The 20,926-nt window shown below is 40.8% G+C and overlaps 1 protein-coding gene across 2 annotated transcripts in view; it reads right to left on the minus strand.

Moving 5' to 3' along the window:
* Positions 1–8,037: 8,037 nt before the first annotated feature.
* Positions 8,038–20,926, minus strand: part of LOC102232699 (collagen alpha-1(XI) chain-like) — a 97,061-nt gene continuing 84,172 nt past the window's right edge. The window contains exons 63-66 of one of the 2 annotated variants that reach the window (XM_023338577.1): positions 18,294–18,406; positions 15,425–15,493; positions 10,651–10,884; positions 8,038–10,542 (exon numbers count right to left, since the gene is read on the minus strand). In XM_023338577.1, the coding sequence (XP_023194345.1) occupies positions 10,396–10,542; positions 10,651–10,884; positions 15,425–15,493; positions 18,294–18,406 (563 nt within the window). In that variant the 3' untranslated portion in view covers positions 8,038–10,395. Of the gene's footprint in view, positions 10,543–10,650; positions 10,885–15,424; positions 15,494–15,549; positions 15,619–18,293; positions 18,407–20,926 lie in introns of both variants that reach the window. The other variant, XM_014468377.2, reaches the window with a different exon arrangement.

Here is a 20,926-nt window from a genome sequence, read left to right on the forward strand (position 1 = left end):
CTGTGGAGTGGATGGCAATGTTACCGTTTGGCTCTGGAAGTGAAAGCACGCCAAGTTGTGTTAATGAAACAACACATTCTCCATTACTACAACACCCAACCGTATTCTGCTTTTCTCACCACAACAAGTCTTGTCTTGTGCGTCATAATACAATATTTATAGATAGTTTCGCTGCATCCTCTTGTGGAGAGAGAGATCTTTAAATCCGACTTAGATGAGAGTTGGAGGATGGTGTGCTGTTGTCGCCGTCCTGAGTTTCCACATCCACAGCTTTAGAAGCCAAAAGTGCAGACAACCCCTAAACTGAGCAGCAGAAGTGCATCACGTTGGTGAATAATTTACCCCGGCCCTGTTTATCTCCATTGAATGCCGTCAAGAGGGGGACAAAAACAAAAAAAAATGCTTGCTGAGTCATGGAGAAATAACTAACGCTGGGACTCGGGGCCTGTCCTTGGATGTTGTTTGTTTGGGTCCTGCGCCACGCGGGCCTCCGTGACCCCGTCTCTCTGCGGGGAGCTTGGGGGGCAACAAAGTGTTTCGGAGGAGCCCGGCCGCTTCAAAGCCGATACTTAACGCAATCCTGAAAATAGAACAGAGCGACCACATGCGAGTGAAAGGGAGGGAGAAAAGTGCAGGACCATAAGCTCTTCCTTCTGGACGCGAAACAAGACGATCTAATTAAACCGAGTGCTGGGTTTGACATCGGCAGGACGAGGCCTCTCCTGCAGAAACACGCTTTCGAAGCGAGGCCGCTGGCTGTTCGTCGTCGTTTCGCTTCGGTGTCAAAAGGTCTTTCTCACAACCACCACACAGTTTAGGTGCTGATCCACTTGAACACAAGGACAGAGTCCGGGTTCCTCATGCTAATGTGGAACATTTGACTATTTCTGATTTGAAACTTTGCCCGCTTTCATGTGCTGAGACATTTGAGGTCTTTCACCCCCTGAGAATCCCATCATCTGAGGAACCGAATTCAGCTGCGTCCCATATGTTGCCGTCCCCGATGACAAAGGCGGAGAGGAACAAAGCTTGATGAGTTTGAGCATGTTAATGATCTCTGCTGACACTTTGCATAAATATATATTTTTTCTAAATCTGAACCCCGTCTCATTTGGTATTTACCTGAGCGTCTGCGGGGAAAACATCGCCGACTGCGGCGTATTTACACATCAAACATCCCATCCCGATCGCTTCTACATCACTGCTTTACTTTCTTTTCTTTCCCTGCAGTCCTCTCCCATCTGCTATTTTATCAGCACAATATTTCACCGCGTTTTTGCGCTTCTTTATTTTTGCTCCTCTTAAAACCTCCACTTGGAAGGTTCAGGACAGATGAAATTGTCCTAATCTCCTAATAATCATATTAAAATTAGATCGTACTATTCAACTGTGTTTTAATGTCCTCGAAAGTTTTAATTAAACTAGAGCCAGCGGCAGAAAGGAAACTCCTGGGGGAAATTAAGGATGTTTTCAAGTGAAATTCTGCCTTGTCGTGATCCAGTCATGGAAAATCCCAGCATCATTATCAGCATATAAATTCTGACAGTCTAAAGATACAAGAAGAATCATAGAAACTGTTCCTGTTGATGAGGAGGGATTGACTTTGTTTTTCAGAGAATCCTTGGATCTCCCATGGCAACCGTTCAGAGGTTGCCATGGAAACCTCTGAAAGATTCCCATGACTAAACGCTTGCTCTCACAAAGCGCCGCCCGTTTCTACAAAGCTCCTCCTTGGAGCTGCGGCCTACAGCCAAGCTTCGACCTTACAGAGCTCCTCTAGACTAGTGGCAGCAGCAATCAGCAAACACCTGGTGGAACTGCGCGTCTGCTTAGCTCATCATACGAACTACCTCTCAGCTCAGCGCTCTTAAGAACAGTTGTAAATGGCGTAATGAGAAGCGTTGTGATGATGTGTGAAGTGTTGGAAAGAGCAGGAGCTTCTTAAAGGGACAAAGGCCCAATTTCAAGGCGTCAAATTACGCAGTCAACTTTCTTTTATGCCACATTTGATTTATACACAGCATTTTTATAGCAATTGAAGGTAACACTTGATTGTGTTAAAAAAAATGCCACTCTGTGCTTGGAAATGCATAATATCATCCCTTTAACCTTACTAAATATTTTTGCCATATTAGCTAGAGTTCTAACCGGTTCTAAAGTAGCAATATTGTTGTTTGTTTTTTGTAACTTTCATTTCATCAGTGTTTAAAACTAAGAGTTGCAATACTATGTCACATATCCCAAGCTAAAGATTAGGGCAATGTTTTTTTTTTTTTCTTTTAGCTATGATGAATACTTACAACTTGTTTTATTTACTTTCTTTCCCATGTTGCTTTCAAAAGTTGTATATATATAATATATATATGTTATTAGAGGAAGAAATTAGCATTTCATCCTGCTCTGCATGACGACTTAAATCACTGGGTCACTGTGATTGGCTTTGGGATGGTGGCTAGAGGGCATCCAAAACAATAAAAAAGAGTTGCCCAGGCAACAGGGATGTCTTCACAGCCTCTTTAAAATTTCGTATTCGTATACATGGATAAGGAAATAGACAGACTTTTTGTGTCTACTCCAGCATCACAACTATCGACTTGGTGTCAAAGGTATATTTTTTTCCAAACAGATTTCATAAACTGTGGCAGAATACAGTTTTTTTGTGTGTTTTTTTTTAGACGTTCAAATAGGTATGTCTTCATTTCAGTCTCTATTGTTTCCAGTCAAGAATGGAAGCAAAAGGTCGCCTCTCTCTGCAAAATGCCATCCCAGTAAAAGCAAACCGGCGATTACTGGGCCTGAACGGCGGCGGCGGCGGCGACGTGGAGTGATATTTGAAAGATGCGGCCGCGTGCCACGCTCGGGCGGCTCGCTCTAATCGCATTAGAAAAGGCAGCAATTTGAACCGCAGCCAGTCTTCAATCTTAAAGGCTATTAGAGCAGAGAAGGCCCCGGTATTAATTTTCCCAATATGTCACCAGGCTGTGTTGCAACACTATCTTCTGCTGTCTGATTCATATGTAAGTAGGTCAGCGGTGCTGGGGCCTGGCGATGAATGGGCTCTGTTAGCCAAAGTTCCACAGGCTCAAAGCAATTACGCATTAACACAGGGGCTGCGTCCAAAATCTCTATTTAAACATCTGACACTCGACCTTTATAAGCTCCTCCCTAACAAGCGCAGACCACACATTAACAGCTGGCAATAAAAGGTGCTTATTTAGGTAATCGGTTTGCTTAAGCAAGCTTTAAAGGTCTTATAAGAAGAGTAATAAAAAAAGATAAATGCCAACGCATGATATATTAGCATCTTGTACAACGAGGGAGTCCATAAAGACATCCCTTAAGCGTAGCAGTGAAGTGTTATGATAAAACACAGCAGGCAGCAGCTTCTCGGCAACAGTAATGACATCCAGAAGAAAAAAAAAAAAGTGTCTGGGTTCTGACTGCTGCCTTTGTATTCCTGGGTTTCCTGTGAAAAGGTCTGCAGTTTTTCCCCAAACAGAGCCGTACTTTGTCACGGAATGACGAGACAGGCAGAATAAACCACAGCGCACAGAAACTTTTCTTTTTTCTGTGCGTGCGTGTGTGTGTGTGTGTGTGTGTGTGTGCGTGTGTGTGTGTGTGTGTGCGTGCGTGTGTGTGTGTGTGTGTGTGTGTGCGCGTGTGTGTGTGTGTGTGTGTGTGTGCGTGCGTGTGGGTGTGTGTGTGTGTGTGACCCAACTGTTTCAATCTTACTTTTTTGTTTTTAGGTGAACCTCTAGTTCATGCCAAGTGAGGTATCTTTAATTATATTTTTTAAAAAAAGACAAAAAGAAGAGAAAAGTTTGCAGTAGAATATCTTATCTCAAAAATACAGGGGAAAAAAAAGTTTCCAAGATTCTTTGTGATAACTTTGCTTTGCAATATTTACAGTAAGTCTGCGTTTCGTGGTGGGAGATTGCTGTAAAGCTTAAGTGCTTTTTTTTTTTTTTTTTTAACCATCTGCAGCCTGGTGAATGTATATTTGAATTATTCTTAAAGACTTTATAGATGGAGAGTAAAAGTATAGTCACAGACTCTGTGACTACAGTCGGTAGACAGGCTTCACAGGAAACGGTGATGGAGTAGACGGCGCCCAGCAGCGCCATCGTTACCTGCTTCTTTCTGCCAAAAGGGGAAAAAAAAACTGCCAAAAGCTAGAGAGAGAACAAAAAAGATAACCCCCAGCTGGCTGGTTATTTTTGTATCTCTGAATCAACACTGCAAGCCCTGAGGTCGTCGCCCTCGTAGGACCAGCAGTGTTCCTCTGACCAGTGCGGTGTGACCACTGAGTGGAACTCCTGTTCGGAGACTTGAGCGTCTCAGATGTTGTGTCGGGTCGTTCTGCCAGGAGGATCCAGAGACTCACTGCTGGGGACCAGCCGCTGTCGCTGCAGGGGGTCACATGGGTCGACTCAGGACTGTTTGCAGCTACTACTGACCCACATGTTGGGTCATTCTGCGACTCTAGCTCTTTTCGTTTTGCTGTCACTTGGAAGCCAGTACTTAGTGGGTTCATAATCTTTGAACTAATCACTTATGTCCATTTTTAGTCAAACGTTTTCAACATGACTTGCCATGTGTTTAAGCCTGCCACCATAAGCAATAAATCAATTAAAAGTATGATGAATTAAAGTGAGCTCGGTCATTTCTATATGCATGATCCTTTGTTCTTATGTCTCTCTCTCTCTCTTTTTGTACCAAAATCTGGATGACAAAACCTTCAGTCTGGTGCATTAGTCTCAAGACTACAATATCCATTTTATTTGTTGTTTATTCATTTTGCATATTTAAAATGTCTTCCAGTTCCAGTGTTAAATGTTCAAATAGAAATGAAAGTTTATTGATCTTTGGAAGGGCAGGCTTGCATTGTTATGCCATTAGCATCGTATTACCTGAAAATGCTTTGAGAACAACAATATAATCGTTTATCGCAATATCATCTGGGACGATTTATCGGCCAGAAAAATTTGTTATAGTGATCCATCACTAAAACCAGTACGATGTGGCAGGTTGATTATTGTTCCCACTGGTGATTTCTTGTTGGCGCCGCTGTTGGTGACTGAGTAACTCAAAAATACGAATGTAAACTTAGGACTAATAGCAAGGAAGTTTGTGCTTGATTGTGATACATGAATCCTTTTTGTGATAATGCGTCTTGGTGATAAATCAAAGGCTGCTCTCTTGAAATGGTTTCATGTTTGTAAAGATTATGCGTTGAGCAGCAGAGTGCAGGTTGGTTGGAAACCTGGAGAATTCTCAGATGTCGAACACGCTTCGGTGCTGGCAGTGCGACGGTGTGGAGAAACAAAAAGGTTTCCATCATGACAGATGTCAAGATGACCTTATACAGCCGGTGGCATTGCTGTGTCTCCACAGTCTGGATAAAAATAAATACTTCATCAAACCACAGGACTCAAAAATTAAAGTCTTTTGTTTTTTGTGGAGGAATGGCTTCCTCCTCGCTCAGTGGCCCTTCAGGACATATCATTGCAGGACACATTTCACTGTGGATAATATCGCTCTCTTATCAGGACTTGGAAACTGTTCCCCAGGATAAACCAGACTGGTGCATCTGCAGAATCCTCTTCCTGATATCTTGTCTGCTTTCTTTTGACTTTCCTGTCACATCAACCAGAAAGTACCTTCTTCCAGGCGTGGTGTTAAAGGGGCAGTGTTGTGTATTTTTCCAGACATGTAGTGCCATTTTAAATCTCTGACCTATTCTTCCTCTTGTTATTGCTGCATTTTTAGCAAATAGGAATCATTTTTGGCGATTCCAACTGACCAAAAACAAGAGAGGTTTGGTCTGATTTAATTTCAGACACTATTCTGTTAATGTAATCTTACGGTTTCAACCATAAGTTGCCAAATTACACACTAGTTTTTTCTAGTTGGTCTTTTTTAACATAACATCTTTATGTTCTAAATTGTTATCATCATACTCTGTGTCTACTGTCCTCTCTCCGGCTCACACACCCCACCGTTCTACTTTCCGTGTGATTCACCATGTGACTGTGAAACTAAAGAGACCAGCTCTTCCTATTTTATCCCCATTTCCCAACCTATTTACTGTACATGTCCCACTTATCATAACTGCCTTTTCGATGTCGCCGTGTGCTTACTTTGGTTTCATTCACTCAGGATGCTACCTCCGGCACTTTGATCATTGTAAATTCATCCTGTAAACACCGCATTAAATATTGATGACGGTACCAACGTTTTATATATAGAACTATATATTTATATCAGGTTTGCGCTGGGCTTTATGCTCTCTGTGCGAGGTTTTCTCTTAATGAGATGCTTGAAGTGCTGCACACAGCTGATCAAAGCAGATTATTGAAATTAGAGGCGCACGACAAGGTTAACATAACTTATATTAGCAAGTTCACTGGGAGGAAAAAGAGAAGAAGAAGAAAAAAAACAACCTGCGGCAAATGCCCACATCCAATCGCTCCGTAAATAATTTACGACTCAAGATGGGAAAATGCGTGCACTTGGACGGGATGGAAGGGCGTTAATTGTGCATTAACTGTGCATCAATCGCTGCTGCAGTTGTTTTCATATGGATATGGCTCACTGCCCAGGGCAGCAAAAACATGGGGGTAGCATGTACTTTTGACTAAATGGAATTTATAAATATCCCCCTTAGGTACATGTGGCTTATTAATTTGAATCCATTTAATTTGCAGCTTCATATTCACACACGATTAAAGCAGTGCTTCAGTGTTTTTTTTTTTTTTTTTTGAAGACTCTGGTACGTCTCTACTTTAAAATCGAATGCATTTATACTCATCACCTCTGAACCAAATATTTTCACACCCAGTCAAGATTCTGTTTAAAAGACAGTTTGGGGGGTTTTCCAGTATGTTATTGGAAACATACTGGAAAACATGTAAACATGAAACATCTTTATGTTTCTTCATGAAAACATAAAGAGACATTCTTTTAGTTTTGGTAGTAAGACCACCTTGGATTAAAACAAGCCCACAAAGCAGGACGCTTGAGCTGAATTATTCTTTTACTGATGCCGTTTGAGATGTGTGAAACATTTATTTATTATTTTTTTAGTTTCATAAAACCGACAGATTTGAATTATTTACAAAAACCTGCAGCGATCTCTATTTAGTACTTCATGTAGTCTGTGTTTGCGCCTGGCTGTTTCAGTCTCTCAAGTTCATCTCTATGAAAAAATATTTTTTAAAAGCACAACGCGTTAAACCAAACCAATTTTTGTGTGTGTGTGTGTGTTTCCTTTTCTATGGTTCTTATAATGTAAATAATTAAAACACAGTTTGCAAAATAGGCCTTGTTGAGGTAGTGAGTGTGGGGTTGAGGGGCCTCGGAGGAAGAGGCTTGCCCAGCACTATGATAAAGTGAGGACCGCCACTGATGGTTTCAATACAAAGAAAAAGAAGGAATCTGATGACGACGTGGCCAGAGTTCTTCCTTCTTGTGATATATCTGTGGAGCTAGAACTGCGTTATAACACATCAAGACACATGTGATAAACTTTAAAAACGACAAAAGGCGCCCAGTTGTTCATTTTTGCAATCCCACCTAAAAAGTTACACACACAACCATCAGATTAAACCAAAGCAAAAAAAAAAAACGTTTTGGCCGACTACATGTGTGACTGTCTTGAAAATCGCCGCTAAAGAGGTTTATTGCGTCAGATAGCGTCTACACAATTTAATTTGTGCTTTCCAGTGTGCATGTAAAGAGCGGGAGTTTTACACTTTCACTATTGGTATCATTTATCATTTATTTTTTATTTTTAAATATCACAATAAATATACTACATATGGACATTGGCTTTGGTAAGAGTTACAAGTTCATCACTGTTTGTTTCTCCACTTCACACACTCGGACGTGACCTTTGTCGCTCGTCCCGTCGGTGGCACCGGCAAAACGGATGTATCCTGACGACACAGGGGTGAGGGGTCATTGGGGGTCAGGAGGAGGGGGGCGCTGTGTGGAGATCATGTGGCTCAAACAAACTTATAACACGAGGAAAAAAACTTTACTGTTTCATGCATGCAGATAGGTTTTAATGCTTCAAAAGAGATACAGGAGTGGGATGGCCACAGTAAACTTGAATTTATTGACACAAAAAAACCAATATGATCCTCTATTCTCTTCACCCTTAAAAACACAGGTTTTTTTTTTTAATATCTTTTCTTTTTTGACAAGACTGTGAAAACAACAACCAAAAAAAAAAAAAAAAAAAAAGACCATAAAAGACATTACAAATGGAAATCTACAAAATAAAACATAGCAACGACAGCATCGATGCTGGTTCTGGAAATTTACAAAGTAAAATGTGTATTATTGTTTGTTTATTTTTCCCCCCTATCTTTTCGTCCGGTTCTTTTGAGAGCAAAAGTCATAAATGTCGGATGTGCTGCAACACCGTGAAGAATAGAGCCGAAGACCTACAAGCGTATGGAGTTATATCCTAAACAGCAAGGATTCAAGTCACGTAAAGATTTTTTTTCTTTTTCTTTTTTTTTTGAAAAAAAAAAAAGGAAACAAAACAAACCTATGTATAAAGAGCTGTAAAGATTCTGTGGTAGATACTAGTGGTCATAAGCATAAAGAGTGCATAGTTTGAACAAAAAAAAAAAAGCACTGAGACATGAAGAAAACCAACACTGCATGAGCAATATTTTCTAAAAAAAAAAAACAAAAAAACAAAAGCAAACTAAAAAGGCTGATTTGGTGACTTTTCAAGTTGTTTCTCATACGACCATGACTCCGAGTCACGTAAAGCTAAATATTTAAGTGAAAATCCTTTGGATAGGGTGCAATAAATCCCTTTTGACCCGTTACAACATATCCATTTTGCCAACTCTACCTGCCCGATTCGGAGCAGGTGATCCGTACGTAAAACCAAAATGAGAAGGGGTGTGTGTGTGTGTGTCGGAAGGGAGGGGGAGAGTTCTTTTCCTCTCGTCTTTCCAAACATTTGGCACAGGCCATTTCTGATCTGTGCGGTCCATTGAGGAGGCGGCGGAGAGAAATGACACGCGGGAACCTTAAGAGATGGGATTAAGAGAGGGAAGCGGCTGCAGCAGAGATCAGTGTCGTGAATCGATTCAGAGTACAGGGAGGGGGCGCTGTCGAGCAATGTGGGCTGTTAACGCCACAAGTTTTTTTCTCTTAAGATATATTTTTTTTCAAAACAAAAACTTGAAAAACATATATAGCACCACAGAGGAGAGAAATAGCACCTATGTTTTGATTTCTTTTTTTTTTTTTTCCGTTCGTTACCTTCCACTGCACAGTAAGATGAATATTTCAGCAAAAAAGTACAGAAGCAGTTTATTAACTTAATTACATTTCCACCAGAGTGGGGCTTTTGTTCAGAGGGTACAAAATGAGGGAATGTATTGTACTTTATATAACAGAGAATATTTTTTTAGTCTTTTATTTCCAATCTGTTCTTAAATTAAAAAAACAAAAAACAAAAATAAAATAAAATAAAATAAAATAGTGTGCTCTACAAAGACAGAACTTCCAATTGCGTTTTTTTTCCTCTTTTTTCTCTTCTATCCTCGTTTTGGATGCGTGTGTACGATTTTAGATGTTTTCTCGTTCGTCTACCTCACAATTAGTACAGTCACATGCATGTTTTGAAGCCAGAAGCAATAAACATTACCAGGAGAGAAAAAAAATATACAGAATGTACTTACAAACATAAAAAAAAAGAGAAAAAAAATCACTTACATATATTTATAAGTATATAAATATATAAGGTCCATTCCAAAGAGAATGGGGAGACACTTATGCACAAACAAGAAAACAAAATCAAGAACAGAGAAGGTGGCAAAAGGCAGGAAGGAAAACGGGAGGAGGAGGGTGGTGGGGTGGAGGGGCTGTGGGGCGGGTAGTTTGGGGCATGAGATCAAAACAGAGCCAAATGGGATGGTGTCCGTGGGCAACGCTGCGACCGTCTGGAACGGCAGCAGCTCTCAGGGTCGCCTTCGTTGTTTCAGACCAAAAGAATTGAAATCAAATGCGATGACATGGGGCGGGGGACTCGGGCAGGGGAGGCTGTGTGTGTGTGTGTGTGTGTGTCGTGTGTGGGAGGGAGGACGCAAACTCCAGTTTCAAAACTTGCATGTGATAAAAGAAGGCACACTGAGGTTTCAAGGTTATTTTTCTCTATTCCTTTAGATTTTCACTGTATTCCTGACGTAATTATGTTTGACTCGTGTCGCTTCGTGGAAACAGTTTTTCTTTTTATTATACAAATAGCATCGTCCTATTATTTTTCAACTGTTTGTCTTTTTTTTTTCTTTCTGAGAAAACAAAAGTAGGATTTTCTTTTCTTTTTTTTTTTTTTTTCTTCTTCCTCCATTTGCTCGGTAAAAGGTCTCAGCCGATGAAGCAGACGGGCCCCACTTCGAATCCGAACTTCTGCGTGGAGCCGCCAAAATCGTTGAACATGATGTCCACAACAGGCACCTGCTCCACCTTCGGAGTGTTGATCTCGAGTACTGTCTTTTCGTAGTTCTTTTTCAGCTGTCGAGAGAGAGAGCGACACAGCGGGAGACGGAATTAATTTCAGAAATCCAACAGACCGAGCCGCTTCAGCAGACGACAAGGACCGGGTGGCTTTCGTCAACCTACCGCGCAGCCATCGACCACGGCGCGGATGTAGGGGTTGTTGTCGTACGACATCTCCTCATCGTTGGATCCCAGGAAGCGGATGGCCTTGTCGTAGTTGTCCTGCTCCTGGTCGTGCCACGCCACCGAGTGGTAGCAGTTGTACGTCATGTTCTGCCGGGCCGCCGCGCTCAGGAGCCGCAGGAAGGTCATCTGGACGACGCCGATGGGGTTGCCCTCGGCGTCCACGTAGGAAAGCTACGGAGAGAAAAACGCCTTTTAAAAATGGAGTCTGGCCTTCCAGCTCTTACACCGGGATAGGAACAGAAGAAGGATTAGAAGGCAAATGAGGGATGCGGGAACTGATTTCCAGCAGACATCTACGAATGCTCTCGCACCCTGCAACGCCGTGATAAGTAACAATGTCCTGAAATCGGGCTTCAAAATGTCATAAAATCACTACAACCGCATTACGTAATAAAATCCTTCGACGCATTTTGCAATACTTTTTCTCGCATTATGCAACAACGTTGCATATCGCGCCCATCATTACGTAATGTGGAGGTAGCTCTTCTTTTTAGAAATAATCTAATAATGTGGCACATAATGTAAAACGATCACAAACTGTTCATTATGTGGACGCTTAAATTGACGCTTTGGATAACAAATAATTAATTTTTGGTCGTTTAGTCGCCTTTCCAGACTCATGCCCTCGGTATTAACCTACATGTTGTTCACTCAGAATGAGTTCAAGGATTTTACTCAACTATTACATAATGCTGTTTTAATAATGTTTTATTACATTTTAAAGCCTGATTTTACTACATTATTTTGAATTGTGATTACATAACGCGGTGTTACAAACCCAAGCTACATGTAATTTTGTGCACAAATTTCAGTGAAATTATCTCAAGATTTAAGTTGTTTTTTGGTTTTTGTAGGTGTGTGGGAGGATTTCTGGGAAATGGCCAATTTATGGACCCGGATTTAAGATGCAGTACTACCACCATGCTGTACAGCTCCTCTGAATTACCAGAATATACAGGATTCTGTAAATAATCTAAAGTAGGTATATATAAACTACATAAATCTGTATAACACATCAAACCCAGACCAACGTCTTTTACTGTCAATATTCAAAGGAGTTACTATTATTACCAGCATAACATTATTGTCAGTAGATGAATTGTGAATTGATGTCATTACGTAACCAAATTAAGTGCTAGAAATATAACATTTATGTCAGCCATCTTTAGTGCCAGTTTGGATCTTTGGAAGTGGGCTTCTGTGGCGTCTCTTTCAGTAGTTACTATCTTACCTGTATGACCTCAATTTGGAGAAACAGAAATTTTAGCTAGATGGTCCCGCTAACAACTATTCACCAAAGGGGATTTTTGTTTTCCATCTTGCAAAAGGTAAACACTAAATTTATTTTATAAATCCTTAAACCAACACTACTTTGGATTATATCTGTTGTCCTCTAATAAGGGAACTCCGGCTGCCTTCAGTGGGAATTTTGGTATCATTTGTCCACAGGGTCAGATCAAATAAACTGCTATATTGAGCTAATGAGCAGCGACGACAAATAATTGGGCTTTTCAATCACTTTGGTTTTTGCTTCCAATAGAATCATCTCCAAATTAAAGTGCAACTGACAAAAACAGAGGTTTTGAGACTTTTAACCAGAGGCGCTAGTTTCAGCTCTACCTCTGAAGTTAAGAGTGTGACTCTGGGAATGGCTTCACAAAGGGCTTGCCTGACACAGAAAGATGAAGAAAAAATTAGATTTATCACTAAGCTTCTCCTGCACACTGTAAATCTGACACACCCTTCATCCTAACATTAATGCTCTATGCATGAACACTGTAAGAGACACAATCGTCTGAGATTTCTAAAACTAGTGTGTAAACTCAAAGCCAGTTTTTTTTTTTTTATGTTTATGAATCATTTATGAAAGTGGGGAATATTGTAAAACAACTACCTGATTCCTTAATGGCATAAATGTATTTTATGTATGTTATGTAATAAATGTGTTTACAAGGGGAGGACTGATGCCTCCAGGCTACAAAAAGGATAAAAAATGAACATGGAAAATCCTTTGAATGAAAGGCAGACCCCCCAAATAGCTTATTTAGATGCTAGATGCATGTATGTGAAGAATCTCAAACCCACACAAGTGTAATTCTCAAAATAGGAAATATAAGGTAGTAATGACATGCTAATTGCCTCATAATTACACCAGAATCCCCCCCACCCCTCCAATTCTCCCACTTTCATGCTCACATTGCATAAAACTGAGCTACATCCCATTAAGATGATTACAGGGCTTCATAATCCAAACTGATTAGATACATCTGGAACCAATCCTGGTTGATCCAGTTTATTTTAATGCTCTTAAACGACAATCTGCATACCAACCATCAGGAATCCATTAGATCCACTTCGCCTTGCAGACAAACAGGACTTACTGAGCGTAGAGCGCATGCTGAACATGTGCCATGCAGCCGGAGCAGCAAACCATCTGGTGCCTCGGTGTTTTCCCTCCTCGACTGGCTTTGGCACCTGGTGAGCCGATGCTTGCATGCGCATGCACACGAGACACCCCACAGGGCTGACATTCAAAATGAACGGTGGCAAAGAGTGAGGGGCGCCTGATCCCTTTCCTGTACTTTTCCAGACTTATTTCAAGAGTTTACAGTGTTTTGGTTTTTTTGTGTGTTTTTCTTAAAGGGGCAGTATTATATGTAAAATCGACTTTATTGAGCCTTACATCATGCTATGATATTATTCCATACTTCAAAAACATAGCTGGAGTGTTGCCTTGCTTCCTTCATGCATGTTTGAGAAATCTTTTAATCTCTCATGGCAACCGTTCAGCTGTGCAAAACGCCTGGCTGGGGGTAGCGCCACCTTCGAGGACAAAACTCCTCCTTGGATTTTCCAAGCTTCCCAGATTCTGAGCTTCCATGTCACAGAGCACCCACCGTCCCCTGTTCCCCCACTCAGCTCCTTCAGACTAGCCAGCAGCAATTGGCAAACACCAGGTGGAACTGCACATCCTCTGAGCTCGTCATACGAGCTGCGTCTCAGAGCAACGCTGGTAAAAACTTTGTTAAAGGGTTAATAGAGGAGCCATATTGTGATGACTTCCTGACTTTCTCAGAGAAATGGGCCGAATTTCAAATAGTTAAATTACAATGTCAAATGTCTTTCAGGTCATATATGATATATGCAACAACTAAAGGCAACATAGTTACTTGAGTGAGCTATAAAATGATAATTTGAGGCTGAAAAATGCATAATACTGTTCCATTAAGTATAAATGAATTAGCTCACGTTGTGTTTACAGCAGATAAAAAAAAAAAGAAGAAGATATCTGGGTTATTAAAGATTACGTTCGGGGAAAAGGGCCTGGACATCCATATTTTCCATATCTTTTTCAGAGTAGGAACCAGGGGAAGATGTTTGTCGTTTTGATGTATTTGTGCTGCGACTCGGCGCAGAGTCATAGATAAACGAGTCTAATCATTCAGGAGACGACGTTCCATAACAACACAGGCGCTGAGGCTCACGTTCAGGAGTGGTTTACCAGTTAGTTCTTCTTTTTGTTTTTTTTTCCCCATTCACATCCCTCCTCACTCTCTGCCCCGAACACTGTGAATGCAGCCACACATCTCAGGAGAAACGTTACCTCTCGATCATCACAAGTCAACAGACTGAGGAGCCAGAAGCTCCTGAGTGGTGACTGAGTGCCCTGACCGCACTGACCTGGATCCACGCTGACACACTGGGAGTGTGTGATCAGCTGCACAGCAGCAGCAGCAGCAGCAGCACAAAGGGAATTGCAGGATTGGAATATTTATGCTCTGCTTTTTTTTTTCTTTTAAGAAAGAAGCATAAAGTGATGAACTTGCGTTTCATGGTCATGGCGTCAAGGTACTGAGTCACTTAAGAGATGCTACTTATATGGAGTAGAGACATCATGGACTGGATAGAGCAGGAAGTTTGTTTTTTTGTGAAATCCAATTTTGCATCTAAAGCAGAGGTGTCCAAAGTGTGGTCCGAGGGTGATTTGTGGAACTTGGAATGATTTGGTTCGGCCCCTGACCACAAGTGAAAAATGGTGAAAAATCTGCCCAACAGAACAGAAAACAACTGATGACTCCGTCTGTTTCTTTCTTTTAATAAGTTAACAGTCTGAAGCCCTGTTTATGTCTTTGATCTGTAAAGATTTTTAAAAAAATATATTTTTTGTTGAGCAGGTAAATCCAAAAAAAAGAAAGAAAGAAAGAAAATCACAGTAATCTAATTTTTGCATTTTTAACTTAATGGAAACTGTGGTCCAGTAGTTTTAACACTGCAAAAACAGTCTTAAGTCTTGTTGCTTACTTTCTAGTGCAAATACCTTAGCATACTTGAATTAAGAAAAAATAAATTACAAGTTACTTTTCAGCGAGATATAGGACCTTGTTAAAGTCAATAATTCACTAATATTGATGAAAAAGTGGAATAATACTTCGTCATCGGTCGTTTTGGACCCCACAGCACCACTGATCTAAAGTAATCCTCAACATCCTTCCACAAACCTCTCCTCCATTTCTTTCTGACAGCATCTTTTCTACATTGTTGCTGGACTGAAGAAAAATGCAGCTCATGCCGTGTCATGCATGATAAATTAACAACCTACAAGCATAGTGCCAGGCTTAATACATACTTCATAGTGCAGAACCAGAACCAGAACCATGCAGAGCCCGGGCCTCGGCCGGGGACTCTGGGAACCGCAGGCCGAGCCACTTACCAGCGAACCTCTCTTGTAGTGACTATACCAAGTGCCTGGCGAGTCTTTGGGCCATTTTGCCATTTTGCTCTGTAAAATATAAGAAGTGTTCAGGGGAGGGAAAGGGACTTAAGAGTCAGGCTTACCAGTTTACCACGTTTGAATTCACTGAACCAGGAACCGGCAGTCTCCTTTACCCAGGATGTGAGCCTAGCCTGGGGGCACGGATCAACAAAAGAAGGCAGAGGAAGGGTGGGGAAGAAAGGTGTTAAAGAGAGGAAACAGAATTTGACAGAAATCTCAGCCCCTCCCCTTTTCAGCTTTTCTTCTTTCTCCTTTTGCTCTCCAGAGATGAATCCTACAGATCAGAAACGCGGCTCAGTGAGATCAAGCAGCCTTGCCGGACTACGGCATGAGAGTTTCCACCCACCGCTACGGCACAAACTGCAGCTGGCGGCTAATTGCTGTTGAAATATTCATAAGTACACAGTGATATTAAATGATTGCCTGCCTGCATGGAGATTTTCTTTTTCTTTTTACATTGATGTTTATGTTTCTGCTAGGCAGTCTGTGCGGTTCTCTGATACTATTGCAGTGATTTGTTAAAGTGTTCAAACCACTTGAATGTTTTCTAAAAAGATCAAGTAATTTGAGTCCGCTGCTGCTTTCACAAGAACTGTGGATTACAGTCTTACAGCAAACTATTCCTTTATTGGAAAAAGCTCAAGCTCAAATACAAAATGAACAGGAAGCCACAGGCTCTCAACTGATTTAGGTCAGGACTTTGACTGGGCCATTCTAACACAAGAATATATTTTGGTCTAAACCATTCTATTGTTACTCTGGCTGTAATTTTAGGGCCCCTTCTGGAAGGCAAACCTCCTCGCTGGTCCACAGTCTTCCTCTCAGGATTGCGTTTTCTTTAGGTTCATTCCTTTTCTCATCATCTCTGACCAGTTTTCTCTATCCCTGCTGAAAAGAAAATCCCCACAGCATGTGCTGCCACTACCATGTTTCACTGTGTATGTATTCAGTGTGCTAATTTAGTTTTTCTTGCCACTTGTCCATAAATCGTAGTTTCAGGGTTGTTCTTCTTAGCATCAGTGAACTCCAGCAAAAAAAAAAAAAAAGTACCGTTTCCTTTTCCATTTCATCTTTACCATGGGTTTTGGAATTTATCAGGTCGTTTATCGTTTGTCACTTATCGCGATACGCCTCTTATTCTGATAATAATTTTCATTTATCAATGCCACGATAAATTTCAATTATCGCTGTTTAAAACTCTCCAACATTGTCAGTGTGGTTAGTTGCAATGGTTTCTCCACTGTTTGTTCAATGAGTGTCAATAAATTTGAAAACATAATTATGCAGTTGCTGCGTGCATTTTAGCGACACAAATCACACGCCGTCATGTGACTGGTGTACTAAAGAAGTGTATTACAAATGGTGTGTTGTTCCAGAGCAATATTTGCGGTCACAGCCATACACTTGCCTAAAAAAATTTATTAAGTACTTCTTATCGACACCGTAATACAACAAAATAGTGTGATAAAGCTTAACGTCCATATTGCCCACCTTTACTTTACAGGTAAGGGTGATCTCCTTTAGCAACCACAACTTTGTGCTCCTTGGTTTATCCACTAATATTCTCAAACAAACCTTGGCAGAACAGCTGGATTCATTCTGAGGGGGAAACACTTAGACTTTTCAGGTCAAAATTTCTCAACTATGTGCAACTTGGTTGTTCTGTGACACAAAATCCCGATGAAATACGCTTGCGGTCGTAAAAAACAAAACAAACAAAACGTGGAAAAGTTTGACGGATGCACGAATACTTTTAGCCAGATGCTGATCTCTCCAGCTCAGGTTTACAGATGGGCACTAACATCGTTCTGCCATCAAAATCCCCGCCGAGACTCGTAACGGCCTCAGCCGTGACATTGATGAATTCCTCTATAATTAGCGAGCAAGGTTTGATATGAAACTGTCAGCGGTCGCCTAAAGCGTCGATGAAGAATCACCTGTCGCTGGAAGACAACATGCATTAAACCCCCGCTGCCTTGAAGGGCAACCTTCGCTCGTTTTCAGAGCGAAGTTCCAACTTCCTCCCTCTCAGCATCTCTAGTGTTGTGATTTTTCTTGTGCTCCATCTGGACGGTGTGGGTTAGCGCTCTGATGATAATATGTGGGAGAGTTTTTTTGGCATCAATGCCAAGACTGACAGCGGGGGCTATTCTCTCTTCCTCAGACACAAACGAGGCTATAAAAAGTCCACTTCATTATTCCGGGTTTAAGCAAACCCTCTTACCTCTCCCACCGCCCCTCTGAGGCTTGATGAGTGGGATCATTAAAATGGCTGTAGCACTTGTGCTATTACACAACCCCGGAGTTGTCAGAGACAGTGTTCCTCCACTCCGCCACACTCCTCTCTCGCTCATGCATAATGAACCAGAAAGTGTTCTCGCTGTGTATGTCACCTGCCAGTGCTTTCATATGCCACTGAGTTCTCTCTGCTCCCTGAGAAAGCAGCACTAGGATAGATAAAAAAGAATTTAAAAAAAAAAGCTTTTGGGTGAGTTGGAGAGAATGTTGTCTGCTGTTTGTAAAATATAACTGATGAGTCATCTCCCACATCTCCTTGTCCCGCCGCAGCAGGGGATCCAACGAAGGCTAATTACGTGACTACGCGAGTCGCAATTCTCGAGGTGTTCACGTTATGAATACAGCAGTTGGTCCCACGTGTGGGAGAGGAGGGAATAAAAAAATACACGATATTTTCCTTATCTGCTGAGCTCTGCAAACATTTCCTCCTCTGTCGATTCTAACATGGAAGTTTTCTTCCCAATCTCTGCGCATGTTTTCTTTTGTGGAGATGTACGGCCAGACGTACCCCTTCAGACTTCTTATCCGGGTAGATACAACTCTCTCCACCTGCTGTGAAGTTGCAGTGGACCTTGAAGGAGTCCCGCGAGCAGCCCTGGTTTGGATCAATCCAGTATTCACCTGCAGACAGGAGGCAAAGCGGAAGACGTTTAGAGGAGAAAATAGGACGTTTGGTGAGTGGTGTAAAGCAGTCGATGCCTGTCCTTTTCTCATTCAGAGTAACCTGACACCTTAGAATTACATATACAGCTCTGGAAAAAATTAAGAGACCACTTTAAATGATCAATTTTGACTTTTTATAGGTATATGACTGAGTAAAACAATACTAATGTTTTAACTGAGGAAGAGTTCAGAAATCAATATTTGGTGGAATAACCAGGAGGTTTTCAATGGGGTTCAGTGCAGTGGGCTCTTCATTTTTTCCAGAGCTGTAAATGTCAAATGGGACACAATTAATCCTTATTTAGAGGGGAAAGTGTATAAACTGCAATGGGAGAGCTTTGTGTGTATAATCCGTTTGGCTAAAATGAAACAAAAGGGTAAAGAAACAGTCTTTTTGTATTCTTGTAATAAAGTCAGTGTTTAAATCAGATCCAGACTGAAAGGTCTTCCTTTGTTGTTGACATTCATGGTAAAGATCTGTACATAAGGCTTTAAAAAATGTCAGGAATTTAGCAGAATTATTAATATTCACCTTCATGAGCAAAATTAGGCGATATTTTGAAGAGTGAAAAACTGGTCTCTGTAATATGTTCTATTTATAAACCAGGGCAGCGGGAAGTAATGGACTGTAAGTTAAAAGTTTGACACTTGGATAATATGAACTTAAAATTTTATCGCAAAATTTTATGGCATTTATTCAGCAAACAATAAAAGCGACACTAAAAAAAGTATTTAAAAAAACAAACAAATCCAACCCTCATTTGGCAGCAGATCTGTCACCGCATAAAGTCGGTAACGAACACATAAGCTGCTCCAAATATAAAATCTTCCATCACCAAAAAAGGCTACCTGGCACTCCGGCAACAGAGTAGTGCTATTCTGCTGCTAAAGAGTTTACAGTAATTGTACTTAAGGCTACAAAATACCAGGAAAACAGAGCTGTTGAGCTACTACTGAATAATGCGCTTTTCCTTCATCACAATGTCACAACCACTACAAATACACATCTGTTGTGGGCAATGAGGACAGGAAAAGTCCATCCAACAGGTTAAAACGTATTATGGCAAATCTAGCATTCCAAATATTGCATTCACGGAGTCCTCAGTTGCATTTATTTCTCACTTCAGATATTGAAATTTAGTGACGCTCCAAAAACTGTGGAAAAATTATATGAACAAAAGTACGCATGTTTTTTCCCTATGATTATGATGAACACAAGGATTTCTCACTATGAGACACTTGAATAATAAAAAGCCAGCATGAATTAGAAAGTGATTCTATATGTATTTTATAAACTACAAGAAGTGAAGCTGATATCACCATTTTTTTTTTATCTTTAATTTTTAGGAGTATTTTCCTCACTGACTAAATCAACAAAAATTAATGGTTAGATTTTTCCTCAAAAAATCAGCATGACACCATATATACTTGAGCAAAAGAAAACTTATTTTCAGTTGTTTTTGAACATATATACCAGGGGATCCGATAATTACAGAGGACACTGTTTGTGTTTTACCTTCCTGTCAACAGAGGAGATTAAGGGACTTAAATATTGTGCATGCATATTTTTTCTTAACATCCTAGGCTGGCAACTGTCTTGTCTGGAGATTAATTAAGCAAATAAATAAAGGAGCACCTTAGCTAGCGGTGTCCACCGGGTCTTCGGGAAAAGATGTCCTGCATGTTTTAGACGTCTCCCTGCTACACCTGATTTAAGTGGCAGAATTTTCCTGCTCAGTTTATCATCAGGTTGTGCAGTCGCCTGGCAGTGACTCATTCATTAAAAATCTGTTGTGCTGAACCAGGCTTGCTCCCTCAAGGACGGATTTTGGACACGATTCACTTGTGCTAACCAGAAGCGGCTCTAAACAAGTTGGATCAGTGGATAAATCTCCTTAATATACAATCCAGAACTTAGGCTCCCCAAGGCCAAAATTGTAAAGGAAATGTTAAGCTATTTTTCTTTTTCTAAAACATCCAGTGGTGTGAATTTTACTGATCTGGACAAAAAATAGCAAGAACTAAATTCAGTTTGGTTGCATAATGGTTTTTATCCAAATCAGTCTTAAGCGAAATTTATGTAAAAATAGCAAGGTAATACATGTACATTAAGAATTTAATCAGATGTAAATATTGAGCCGGGTAATCATGAAAAGCGATATGTCATTCAGTGGACGGTCTCTGGCTGTTATGTTTTCTCCAAAATCAACTCAAGTGTAAAAACTCTGATATTGTGTGTTTCAATGTTGGTGGGGTATTTTTCTTCTCCAATTTGTTTGATATTTTTCTTTCCTCAAAAGAAAACCATTGCAGCCTTTAGAGCGTACAGAAACATGAGACATCGGTATCCGTAACGGAACTCGACGTCCCGTTCATCTGCGCTCTGTTGTCTTAAACACTTCTCTTTCGCGGCTGCTGCTGCATTATTAATGATTCGAGGGCGAGATATGAAGAGCGGAGCAGAAGGGCCCCGCGTAT

Source organism: Xiphophorus maculatus, chromosome 8 (assembly GCF_002775205.1).
Source record: "Xiphophorus maculatus strain JP 163 A chromosome 8, X_maculatus-5.0-male, whole genome shotgun sequence".
In the NCBI taxonomy this organism is placed as follows: Eukaryota; Metazoa; Chordata; class Actinopteri; order Cyprinodontiformes; family Poeciliidae; genus Xiphophorus; species Xiphophorus maculatus.